This window comes from Triplophysa rosa, linkage group LG5 (genome assembly GCF_024868665.1).
Source record: "Triplophysa rosa linkage group LG5, Trosa_1v2, whole genome shotgun sequence".
NCBI classification, from domain to species: Eukaryota; Metazoa; Chordata; class Actinopteri; order Cypriniformes; family Nemacheilidae; genus Triplophysa; species Triplophysa rosa.
The window spans coordinates 22,543,959-22,556,894 of NC_079894.1; the positions used below are offsets into that span (position 1 = coordinate 22,543,959).

General features: G+C 37.2%; 1 protein-coding gene across 1 annotated transcript in view; it reads left to right on the plus strand.

Annotated features, from left to right (window-relative positions):
• LOC130554486 (ephrin type-B receptor 1-B) overlaps positions 1-12,936 on the plus strand; it is a 231,238-nt gene that overhangs the window by 160,448 nt on the left and 57,854 nt on the right. The window contains exon 5 of the mRNA XM_057334187.1: positions 6,602-6,937. Within this exon, the coding sequence (XP_057190170.1) occupies positions 6,602-6,937 (336 nt within the window). The remainder of the gene's footprint in view (positions 1-6,601; positions 6,938-12,936) is intronic.

The window sequence follows — 12,936 nt, forward strand, 5'->3', positions numbered from 1 at the left end:
CCTCAGTACAATTGACCCTTTTGAACATTAATCATGGTTTTAATATAGTTTCACTATGATCATTGCAGTACATATATGGTCACTTTGTAATGACAAGGTTCTGTCTGACATTTTTGTAAAAATTGAGTTATTCACCTATATTAATTTTGTGACAACTTGTTACCATTATTTATTACACGGCTCATTGGAATGCTTGATTCTGATTGGCCAGTCGCGACATTCCAAGGGTTGTTATTTTCAAATAAACATAAACAAAAAAAATAAACAGATATCTGGTTTTGTATAAATAAGATTTGTGACTCAGACAGTGGCCAGAGATTCACTGTTTCCAGTAATGCTCTTCCTAAAATGAGATTTTCAAATAACAACCGCTCAAAACTAATAAAACCCTGTAACCTGGATGCTGCAAATCATTTTGAGAGGGGCAGTTTAATATTACACAAAATTGAATTAGAAATATGTCTTTTAATAGCATATATGACATTATATTTACATATGATTAAACCAAGTTGCCTGTTCGTGATGTTTGAATGTCGTTTCTTACTTTAAAACCGAAACTAAACGGCTTTTCCTCGTGGAAGGTCTGCATTCGGTAAAAATGAGCTAATAAAATATTTCAAATTCACATTTTATGTCCAGTTTTTTTCTCATGTGGCAGTAGTCGTGTAATAAGCGGGATAATGTACAAGCAGAAGGCTGTTATCGCGAAATAAGACCCTTCAGTGTGATGCAAGATCACACTGTCTGGGCTTATTTCTGTGATAACAACAGGCTGCCTGCACATTATCCCTTACCGTGATGTTTTCTTCTTTACATTGTGTACAGTTTGGGACTTTTTTTAGAAATAAAATGTTCTACCTACAAAGTCAAATGGAATGCAAAAACCCGAAAGCTCAATTTCTCAAAACTGGCCAGAATGCAGATAGAACCTTATAAATTCATGGTGACAATATGGTTAAATGGTAATCAATCCACCAAAAATGACTACCTTTTTACCATAAGAAAACCATAGTTTGTTTTTATACGGTCGAGGTCTAAATTTGAAAAAACTTTGGAAAAACCTTTATAAATCGAGTAAGTTTTACTATAACATTTGTAGTACTAAATATAAGGTTATAAAAAAATAATAAATATTTGTATTATCATATAAATGATAATAATTAATGATAATCCATTCATTAATAAGTCCATTAAGTTTTACTGTTATATTTATAGTTTTTACTCAGATATTTGTAGTAATTTTATGGTTTTATAAATGGTCTATCAACCGAGAATGATTACTACACTTTCACTATATATTACAACCATGGTTTATTTTTAGGGGTAGGTCTAAATCTGAAATAAAAAAACTTTGGAAAAACTTTTATAAATCCGTTATAACATTTGTAGTACTAAATATAAGGTTATAAAAATGATGACTACATTTTTATTATATTTAAACCATGGTTTATTTTTTAAAGGTGGAGCTAAAATTGAAAAACTTTCTGAAAAAATGTTTCATAAATAATCCATTAATCCATTCATTAATAAATCAAGTTTTACTGTGATATTTAATGTTTTTACTTTGATATTTGTAGTAATTTTAAGGTTTTAAACATGCTCAATAAACCGAGAATGGTTACTACACTAGGTTTATTTTTAGGGGTAGGGCTAAATTTGAAAAAAAAAGTTTGGGAAAACTACAAAGTAAGTCATATAATTAATACTTTGTAAATCCATAACGTTTTCTGTGATTCTGACATGGAAGTGTTGTTTTGGTATATATGACACAGACAATTTTAGATGTAACAGCACTGAGGCCATTGCACTTAGAGAGGTCCCTGGTGAACACGTTTATGGATTTCAACCTCTCTTGCGCACACACACCCGGTTGACCTGCAGAAGTCAGTGTTGTGTGTACGGATGCAGTGAGCAGGACTGTACAGCAGTGTAATTGCTTTGCTGTGGTTAATCCTCTCACAGCATCGCCTGACTCTCTGTGATTCTGCTTTGAGCTTAATCCTGTGTACACACACACAAACACGCCATGACACACTCACACCCGCTTCCGTCTGCAGCGGCACAAACCGTCACACGCTCGCACAATCTTGTACATTTCAGAAGTTCTCATCTTTGGTGTAATAAAAGACTTCTTGAAACTCAATCAATTTTTTGGCACAGAGCAGCAGAATTTCTTTGATAAAACATTTAGCAGTACACAGATGAGTGTGGAAGTATGGAATGAGCTGTTCTTGCAGCTTCGTTGCATTTGATTTTTTTTCACTTGAAAGTAAGTATGCTTTCATGCTACATCAAACAGCCATTTTTGCGTGTCTTTGCATGTCAGTGTGTAATGAGAGAGCACGGACCTCATGTGCATTTTAAGAATGTGCGTTTGTGATGCTCAGTGATATTTTGTCAATGTTTTCATGATGGTCACAGGAAGTAGACTCAGTGGTCTTGTTGACCCTTTGCAAAGGTTCCTGAAAGAGATTGACAGTCAGTCGATTCTTTTATCATTCAAATGTCCATTTAAAAATGAGTCTGCTCATCTCAGTCACAATTCCTTTGTGTATGTGTCTCTGTCATCCTCATCTCGGATGCTATGATAGTCACTCTCAGGATTTGGTATTAATCTTGTAGAGAGCATAATAAACACTGTGTGTGTGTGTGTGTGTGTTTGAGTAAGAGAGAGCCTTCATTAACACAGGAGAATCTTTTTTTATGGTTACCATAGGGCTAAGACGATGTATATCGCGATTGTAATTATACCTGTCTAAGGTGATTCTGAATTCGCACAGGCTTCGATTCTGTGTTTTATGCACCGCTCTTCTGTGAGCTTCAGCTCTAAATCACTACGAGTTTGAGTCGTTTATAACGTGCATTTGAAAAAGCAACACTCTTCAAACATCATCATTATAAATATACTTTATTATCATAAAATACCTGAAAAGGTTTGAAGAACAGCGATAGAATATGACCATTTGCATTTCTGGAACTATTGCTGCGTCCCAATTCGTATACTATCCGTCCTAAATAGTATTCAAAAATAGAATTAGTATGTCCCAAATTGTAATCAAACGATTCCTGGATGGTCTACTTCCGGTAGAAATCCGAAGTGCAGATTGATGCACATTCTAACGGCTAATATTACCCACAACTCACCGCGAGTAGGAGGAGTTTAGTGGCGCTCCACTGCATTCATAAAATTAAATAACTGATGCATCACTAAATTAATAAACATAAGTACAGAGTTAACATTACGTATGAGTCAGTGAATTAATAAATACCGTATTTAAATGGAAAGAAGAGCTGTATTTTGATGTGTGTGTCTAGGCAACAATGGCCACTTCCATTTACAGTTAGTATGACCCAGTGCGTGGATATTGTTTTGCTACACACTAGAATGTACAGTATACTTTTCCACAACGAAAACAGTACTTTTAGTGCATAGCATAAATAGGCGAATTGGGACCCAGCATATGTTTGTAAATTGTACTTCTTCTGTGTCCCATATTCGGAGTTTCACTGCGAGAGCGCCCTCTGGCTTTCGGATGTGGTGGCATTTAACCGTATTTCATTGAGAAACTGAGCATTCAATTCATTCAATTGCAGGATACATCATCCCATCCCTAGGTTACCATTTCTTTTGTTTTGTTCTTCCCTTTGCACTCTGTATCTTTATTGTTAAATGTTTTTTTTTGTTTGGTGTACCACATTCATCAGATAGTCAGTTAACTGTGATTGTCGTATCTGAGGTTGACATTTCTCCTTCCAGCCTGCAGGGGCACTGTGTTTTGATTCTCCAGGGTTTTGGGAAAGTTGTGGTTTTCTCTGAACAGTATATACTGTACATACTGGGGGGTATGCATGTCGATGCAATTCTTCATATAGCTGTCAGCAAAAGCGATGTTTGGCTGTGTGTAATGAACTTGCTCTTACTGTGCCTTGGCTTCCTTTGGGACCCGACTAATTGTGTTAGAACTGGCTGTATCTCATGGCCTCATTCTGCTCTCTCTCTCTCTCTCTCTCTCTCTCTCTCTCTCTCTCTCTCTCTCTCTCTCTCTCTCACACACACACACACACACACACACGCACGCACACACACACACACACACACACGCGCATACTTCTTCTGGCCTAATTCCAGAAATGGTCCACCTCCTCTATTCCTACTCTCTTTTTCTACATCCATCTCTCGCTCCCTTCTTTCCTCCCTCTCGCTTTCTTAAATCTGACTGTGAGAAAGTGAGGAAGACATCTTTGCTGTGGTTGCACCTAATCAAACTGTGCTTTAGGTGTTAAGTGTGGTGTAAGCAAAGCCCTGCTGTTTGGATAGCGACCAGCTCGATGTCTGGATGAAGTGCTCTCTGCTAACAGAGCAGAAATCTCAGCCTCACCAAGTTTTTTTTAGAATCACACAGTGATTGTTTTTACCTTTGCCAAAACTTGTATTTCCTTTTCAAGACAATGTTTAAAAAAAATTAATAAAACAATTTCTTTAAATGTCTGAGCTAATGCAGTGATCATCACAATTCCACACTCATATTCTAAATTCTGTTCAAATCAAATCAAATTTTTGATATTTCATAAACAGCATTGATATATCGCTTATTAATTTATATTATATTATATATATATATACACAGTATATACTGTATATATACAGTATATCAAATGTGTGAAATAAAATTTTACATTTATTTAGCTTTCACGTTGCTTTTCTCCAAATTAACATTCTGTAAATGAGTCAGTAATAAATGACTGATGTTGAGAAAAATATAATTATTTTTTTCATTAAATGATAAAAAAATTATATAAAAAGTGTTTTGAAATGTACGATTTGATTCAAGTAATAAGGAAAAATCAGATTAGTCGACAATAGATAGAAACTACATAAAAGCATCTCAGTTATAGTTGACAAAATACAAGAGTACATTTTTTTTACAAATTCTTGTGAAAGGGTTGCTACTTTAAAGATGTTAAGATATAAGATAGTTTTGATAGATTATAGAAAGAGATACATATTGATTTAAGTTGTGTTGTTACAAAATTTTACTTTATCCAACAGAGTCAGGAGATAAAAATAGTAAAAATAGTGTTAGTACTCCATCCATGAGGCCGTCCTGCTGTCAGGGGCTGTCTGTGAACTTCAAGCTCTCTTCCCGTGTGTAATCAGTGCAGTTGCCAGAGTTCGAGGTCACTTCTGTCATCGACGTTCCCTATTTAGGGTCCCAGTAGCTCCTGATCTATTCCACAAGGCTTTGCCTGCACAATAGCTCATTGTGTCCCAGTCTGAGTGAAATCATTCAGCTCTTACTTCAAGTGCTGGAATGTGTCCTCACCAGAATTCCCACTTCAAGTCTAAAGGTTTGATGTTTCAATGAGAAGTCGCTCAAATGTTCGCATGGAAGTGCATTTTCTTTTTTTGGCTCTCCTCTGGTTTCGATGTGGTCTTGAGTAACATCACAACCTCTCAGTGATCTGTAAATCCTCAGTTCCTGGCCGGATGTTCTGGGGGAAGTCGTTGCTTTATCAGAAACACAATATGGTTTTTCCCTGCAGCTTAATGTGTAGGAATGCATACAGGAGGTTCTGATAAAGTCTTATTATTAAAACCATGTTTTTATCATTTATTCTGGATTTGGTTGAAAAATCACTCACGTTGTTGGCTAGCTGGCTGACATACGGGCGCTCTGGGAGCATCAGTCTGTGTGCTTATTATAAATAGTTACAAGTCACTGTGGAATTACGGCACAACACAGTTCAGTTCTGTAGGTGATAAGAGAAAAATTACCTTTATAGAAATATAAAATATAAATAAATAAATAAAAATTTTAACACTACACAAATGTTTGAACAGAATAGAACCAACATAATTTGTTTAACCACATCGAAATGTTAAATGAATACATTTAAGATTTACAGTAATTAAGTATTAAGCATTTTCAAATAAAATAAATAAAAATGAAACCGGAAGTGCCTCTGGACCAGTGTTTACATCTTGCAAATTGGTCTATAGACTATTTGATTTATTTCAATTTTTTAATCACTACATTTATGTTCTTTCATAGTTTTGATGAGGGTGATATTATTCTAAAATGGGGGAAAACATATAAATAATAGTATGTATATGTTCTGTACGGTTATTGGGGTAATTTGGCTTTAGAGGAGGGATTGAAAGACAGATAGTTGAGAGTTGGATTTAATTTACAGTTAGATAGCAATATAAAATGCAAAATGATATCCATTTGTATCCATAAAAGAGAAGTGCGCACCTTAAAGTACGTTTTCTCATGTTGTATTTTATTGTTGTAAGCTTTATCGATGTTATGTCTCCTTTTGAAGGCATTCGTTTTTCACTTCACAAAACGAAGCTAAAATGTGTAATTTTCTATTATTCAATTGTTGAAACTAGTATAATTGAATCAAATGGAATCACAAGAGTTGTAATTGCAACACTTTAATTTAAAGAGCTTGGAGGAGCACAAATGTTACCCTCCTACCTCTTTAGAACGAAAAAGCTCTGCCTTGCTTCTTTGCTTTGACATCAGCGTCACTCCATTAGAAGTGTAATTTTCTAGTTTGGTTGACATCTGACTTTCTCCTGTTTTGTTTTCAGGTGTTCCATCTGGGCCAAGGAACGTCATATCCATCGTGAACGAGACATCGGTGACCCTAGAGTGGCATTCCCCGCGTGAGACAGGAGGGCGCGATGACGTGGTTTACAATATCGTATGTAAGAAATGCCAAGCTGACTTGCGGTCATGTTCTCACTGTGATGACAATGTGGAATTTGTGCCCCACCAACTGGGGCTCACCGAAACCAGAGTCTTTATCAGTAACCTTCTGGCACACACGCTCTACACGTTTGAGATCCAGGCTGTGAACGGCGTCACCAACAAAAGTCCGTACCCTGCCCAGCACGTCTCCATTGACATCACAACTAACCAGGCTGGTGAGCTGTCGCTTTATTAAATGACAACATTTACTGTTCTGGTTGTGCGATTGCTTTGTGTTGGCCAGTGCTTTTAAAGTTGTCCATTTTTCTTCAAATGTTCTTGTACATTCTGACCGGTTATTTTTCAACCTTACACGCAAATTTCACACCACCATCCCTATTCTTTATTATGTTCACCGTGCCAGTTTCTCCAGTTCATTCATGTTACAAAGACTCCAAATGGTTGTTTGGCCTCAATAGCCTGATGGAAGAATATGAAGAGCAGAGTGTTCGGTTTCACCATTTAGAGCTGCTCGCTGGACTGTGCACAAAGTCAAAATTGAAAACATCACCTAGTTTGACCTGCGCTAAAAGATACGTGTCCTCGTCTTTTCCTTTCATTCATTCCTTTCAGCTGTACTTTCATTTCTGAAGCCCCTCTATCTTTCTCCATCTTTACCCTCATCGTTCACGTCTCCTGTCATCTCAATTTTCTGCTTTCTCTGAATAGCGGTAGAGAAACATCACAGCGGTCGGTATGTTAAAATTTTGCGTCGATCTCGCCTGGATGCACTTGTCTGGTTTGGCTCTTTCATCTTTGCCAGCGATACCGGTGTGAAAAACAGCCTTGATCGTGTGTCACTGTTCCTTAAGACATTCAGCCCTGAAACGAGGGCACCCAGAACTGTGACGCCGTGAGTTTAGCTGGTTTTACTGAAGCCGCCTCTCGGATCAAAGCGAATGCTTGTGGTTAATTTAGTGTGTGGAAGAAAATGTTCATCCTCGAAATTAGGAAACGTTCTTCTCAGTGACTAGGATTGACTTCTGCACCTTGCGTGGTTTTGTTAGTTTTTTTTATTTTTTACCTCATTTTGTTTTGTTTATGTGGCATCTGACAGTGGGCTAAAGGGTGTGGATGGTATTGCTGAATAGTTGCTAAGGTATTCTGGGTAGTTGTTACGGTGTTGCTAGGGCGTTCTGTTTAGTTGACCCAAGTCAAACGTATTAATGCCATGTTAAAAATAAAATAAAATAACAAGATTAGAGTTTTAATATTTAGAGAAAAAACATCAAAATTATGCATTATGCATTACACATTCACTGTAAAATTACCAATTATTTTCAAAATAAAACTTAATTCTTGTTTTTTTACTTTAAATATTTATTTTATTATTTATTTTATATGATATATATATTATTTTATTCACTATTAAATATTATGACTTTAATCTTTTTTTTAATTCTCAAAATACGTTAATCTTTTAATCTTGTTTTCAATATAAGAGTCACTTTGTCACTGTAATGTCAATGTAATAACATTAACATTTACACCGTGTCTACACCGGATGCGGCGTGGCGTGATGTGACGCGACAAGAGACAATAGAACACATTAGAACCCATTATAATTAAAAATTTTGTCCACACCTGACGTGGTGCGGTGCGGCGCGACAATCCCATTAGAACAAACCATGTGTCGCGCCGCGTCCGGTGTAGACACGGTGTATCCAAAGCGACTTACATTGCATGATACTAGGGATTTCCCGATCACACTTTTTGTGCCCTCGATCCAAGTCATTTTATTTTGAGTATCTGCCGATCCTAGTCCCGATCCGATACATGTATTTTCCTTGTGCTAGGTGCACACTCCAGTTATATTAAAGGGATACTTCACCCAAAAATGAAAATTCTGTCATCATTTACTCACCTTCGAGTTGTTCCAAATGTGTATAAATTTATTTGTTTTGGAGAAGACAGAGAAGTATATTTGGAATAATGCTTATAAGCAAACAGATCTCAACACCCATTGACTACCATAGTAGGTAAAAAACAATGGTAGTCTAAAGTGCCCCAGAACTGTTTGCTGTCCTACATTCTTCATAATGTATTCTTTTGTGTTCAATAGAACAAAAAAAATGATAAAGTAATTTTTCCTATTATGGGAGTCAATGTTAGCGGACAGCCGTTAATATGCTTCTCATCTGTGTCATTAAGTTTGTTGTAAAGCTCCGGTAGAGCGCTGTATGAAGTAAGAAATCAGACGCCAACCTGTGTTCTTTATCACAGCTTCACAGAGCTGAGCGAACTCACTCTAATCCGTCCACTTTTTTGAGGGTTTGGTATTAAATTGTTATTATTGAACGAAGCTCTGTTGCTAACGCTTAGCGGAATGCTAGCGCCGCAGACATTACAAGCGTCTGTTCCGCTGCTCTTGTTTTTCCTAACACGGCTGCCACAGATTGCGCTCTCTTTTACGAAACTTTCGTGATGGCAAACGTGAACGGAAATGATCGGGCAAAATATAGCCGATCTCGATCAGGTAAATAATGCCTTGATCGGCCCTCGATCCTGATCTGTGCGATTGGCTCGGGACATCCCTACAAGATACTATACATTTTGTATAGTTTGCTAGCGCCATGCTCAAACCATCGAGCTAAAGCAAAGCTAATTGTATAGCCTTTCATATTTCTTCTTCAAGACCAGATTGCTTAAAGTAACAGAACACAAATTAACAATGTTTTATTATAGTAAAAGTGTAGTAACCATATTTTTGGCGAATTGATTACCATTTGAATTACCACAGTTTTTCTTTTGTAGACAAACGTGTTTTCCTTGTCTTTTAGGCATGTAGAGATCAAAGACTGTGTTTGGGTTTATATACTGTAGATGTGTGAATACACTATAGAGTCTGCTGCAGTCAGTTGGAAGCCTGTGAAGGCTGCCAAACACAAGAAAACCTGCCAACAGCTATATCTTTACATGCATTTCTGTGGAAAACATTGCAGTCGGTTGGTCTCTGTAGATTAGAAGCTTGATTTTGGATTTCGAAACTGACTTGCTCTTTCGTTTTGGAGTAAAGACAGAAGTCTGGGGCTCAGACTGGAAATAACAGGTTTTGTATTTTTTACGGATCTCGGCACGTATTTTCAGTGCATTTGATCAGTGTGTGCGGTGATGTCCCTAGGAATCCAACCCATGACCTTGGCATTTCAGTGCCATGCGCTATCAGTTTAGCTTCAGAAAATTTAAACAGAAAATGAAAACAGATTTTCATGGCTAAGGTGTTTCCATGTGATTTCTAGGTTGCTCTCTTTAACTGTCAAAGGGATTTTCCATGGCCCTAAAATGTCAAGGTCATGGGTTTGTTTCCTGAGAAACATTAAAAATGTACTTCAAACTCCAGTATTTTTGTCTCACTCTTTAAAACTACACATTTGCTTGACAAGCAAAAATTACATTTTTGTTTTTAAAGAAATATAACAAATTTGTAGTTGTTGTGTTTATCCCTAAGCTTAATTTAACAAACAAAACAAGTTTCTTTGCTTTCTTCTTCGTTGACAAATAGGTTTAAGCTTAAAAGGCTCTGCCAGCTGCATAAGTGTAATGTAAAATGTCAATCATTATTAAAACATTGGAGGGACAGGAAGATTATTATATTTATACAGCCTGTTGCCTTTTTTCTGCCTGAGATTCTCTTTTTCTCACTGTGGTTTTGTCCCGAAAGGAACCATCCATGCTTTCTTTATAAACTGTGACGAGTCCTGTCCGGATCACCTGTTAGTTTGTTGTTTTGATCCAGTCTAATTGGAGTTAATTGGTATAATTGGTGCTCTGAGTGTGACGGTTGTTTCCAGCTGAACTGAGTCAGAGACAAGCAGTCGAAACGTGACTGCGCTCAATCTGTAGCCGAGTGTCTTATAATCGCTCCTCTTGTAATGGTGCCATCTCCTCGCCGAACGAACGGCGACTGACTGATTTCTCTCCTCCCCTCTCGCCATCGTACGTGAACAGAGGTAAATAGACTTGATTAACATGTGCGCTAATGGTCGCCACTGGGTGTGTATGCGTGACAGTTAAATGGTGCTGTTGACGGATAGATGTTTAAGAGCCGCTCGCTTTTCCATTGTTATCGTTTTGGAAAGCGTAATGAGTATTTTGGCGTTAATGGGCTCTCCTGTGCGAAGAGGTCTCGGAGGTAAGTCGTAATTGTGCTCTTCTTGTACCTGATGGAAATGCCCGGTGGGGTAGAAAGAGCTGGAAAATAGAAGGATGCAGATGTTGAGCTCGCGGGCCTGGGGAGAGATGACACTGATGGTATTTTAAATAACTTTTATTAATTGAAGCCTAATAAGGGTTTCGTTTTATTCTTTAAGGCCAACTTCTGTTATTTTGTTTGTTAAAGGACAAGATGGAACAGGCTTTACGTTTTAAGATATTTACTATAACAACTCTTGGCTCTTGATCTTGGCTGTTTTCAGAAACCAATTGGGAAGGAAATGAAATCCGCCAGACAGAAATCCTTAAAAACTTCCAAATCTTTTATTGGCTGGACATTGACCATTGGTTGAGTGTTTTGTTGGGATTGTTGGGTCAGCATGCTCATACTGAGCCATATTTTTGTACCTCACATTGTTTTTGTTTCCACTTTTGTGGAAATCAACCTACAAATGACCATGTAAGGAGATTTTAACATCACTTCGCCTTTAATAGAAAGTCATAATGATAATAGATTTTTTAAAATCAAGCTAAATATAATAATACATAATAATAAATATGTAAATGAATAATATACCTATAATTAATAAAAAATATTTTCACATTACAAACAAAATGAAAGTAAAGTATGGCTTAAAAAATTAAAAATAAGAATAAATAAAATGAATAAATTATTTTTTATTATGATTATTAAGAAATCATAACAACAACGTAAGTCACTAACAGCTTATGTTACAACAACAAATACAAGGCCCAATTTATAGGCAGCGAGTAATTGAGATGAAAAATGCGAAAATGTCACCGTGTCGTGACGGCCAACACGGTTATTTTCAGCATAACAGGCCAAGCGCTCGGCTCTTTATGCTTCTGGCGGCGCCTTGTGTTTCTCGATGGGTTCACTGGTTTGGAGATGAAAACACTCAACGAGTGTTTGGCATTTACGAGCCACGGCTGGAGCTCCCAGTCGGGGCGGACGGCAGGGCGAGTGAGGGTTAGAAATGACCTTTCAGATGTGTGGAGGGTGTAGTTACCCCACATTATATAGTCTATAGGTTGTTCTTCATCAACTTTTCAAAAGCATGTGCGCAACTCAAAAAGCCGGCGACTGTGTTTGTACCGCTAGAGTGAGGGAAAAAGGGCGGAACACCCACAAAGCTATTTACAGTTGAAATTCTGTAAAGATGGAAGTGTATTTTCTGTGTGGAATAAAGTTTCCACATTATTTGATTGTTATGTTTATGATTGTTTATAAAGTGCATGAGTCATTAAGTGAGTAAATTTAACTTTCTTATGCTGTGTGGTTTACTGTACGTTGCAACAAACAAGTGGGTTATAAACACTAGATACTCATTTATCTTGAACCTGAGGCGACTCTAATGGTTTTAGCTCTCCGTGTCCTCTCGCTGAGTATAATTTGGTTGTTTTCCTTAAGTCTTTAAGACATAGTGATTAAATTCAGTCAATGTCTCTTGTTTGCCCACCCTCGGGGGTCAGGGAAACGTTAAACGTCCATTACGAGAAGAGAAAAGTTCGGAAAACTTCCTAGGCACTGGCAGAAATACGTTTAATAATGCTGGTGCTGGAGAAGCGTGGGAGTATTTGTTGGTTTGAAGTAGAAACCATTTGGAGACTTAAAGTTGCTTTTCGTCCATCTATACTGTACATTTTGTTATTATTTATTTCAAAATAACATCCTTTACTCTGCCGTAGGAAGCAGGACTGTCAGCAGTTGTTTCTGTGATGGCTTATTCGCTCCACAATTACAAGCAATTTCATTTCAGACATGGTTTTCAACGGCTGTGTTTTATCCCCACAATGCTCGGAGGAGGACGGCAATGTGTTTGTTCGTAAGCTTTATTTTATTTATTTAGTTTTGACTTTCTGCCCTCCCCTCACCTGAGTGTCTTCATTTGTTGTTTAGGGGATTCTGGAAAGGGAGTAGTGGCAATATTGAAAAATGTGATACGGCACCAGCTAAGGAACGCCGCTTAGCTAAAATGATCATTTTAAACCATTTTACCAT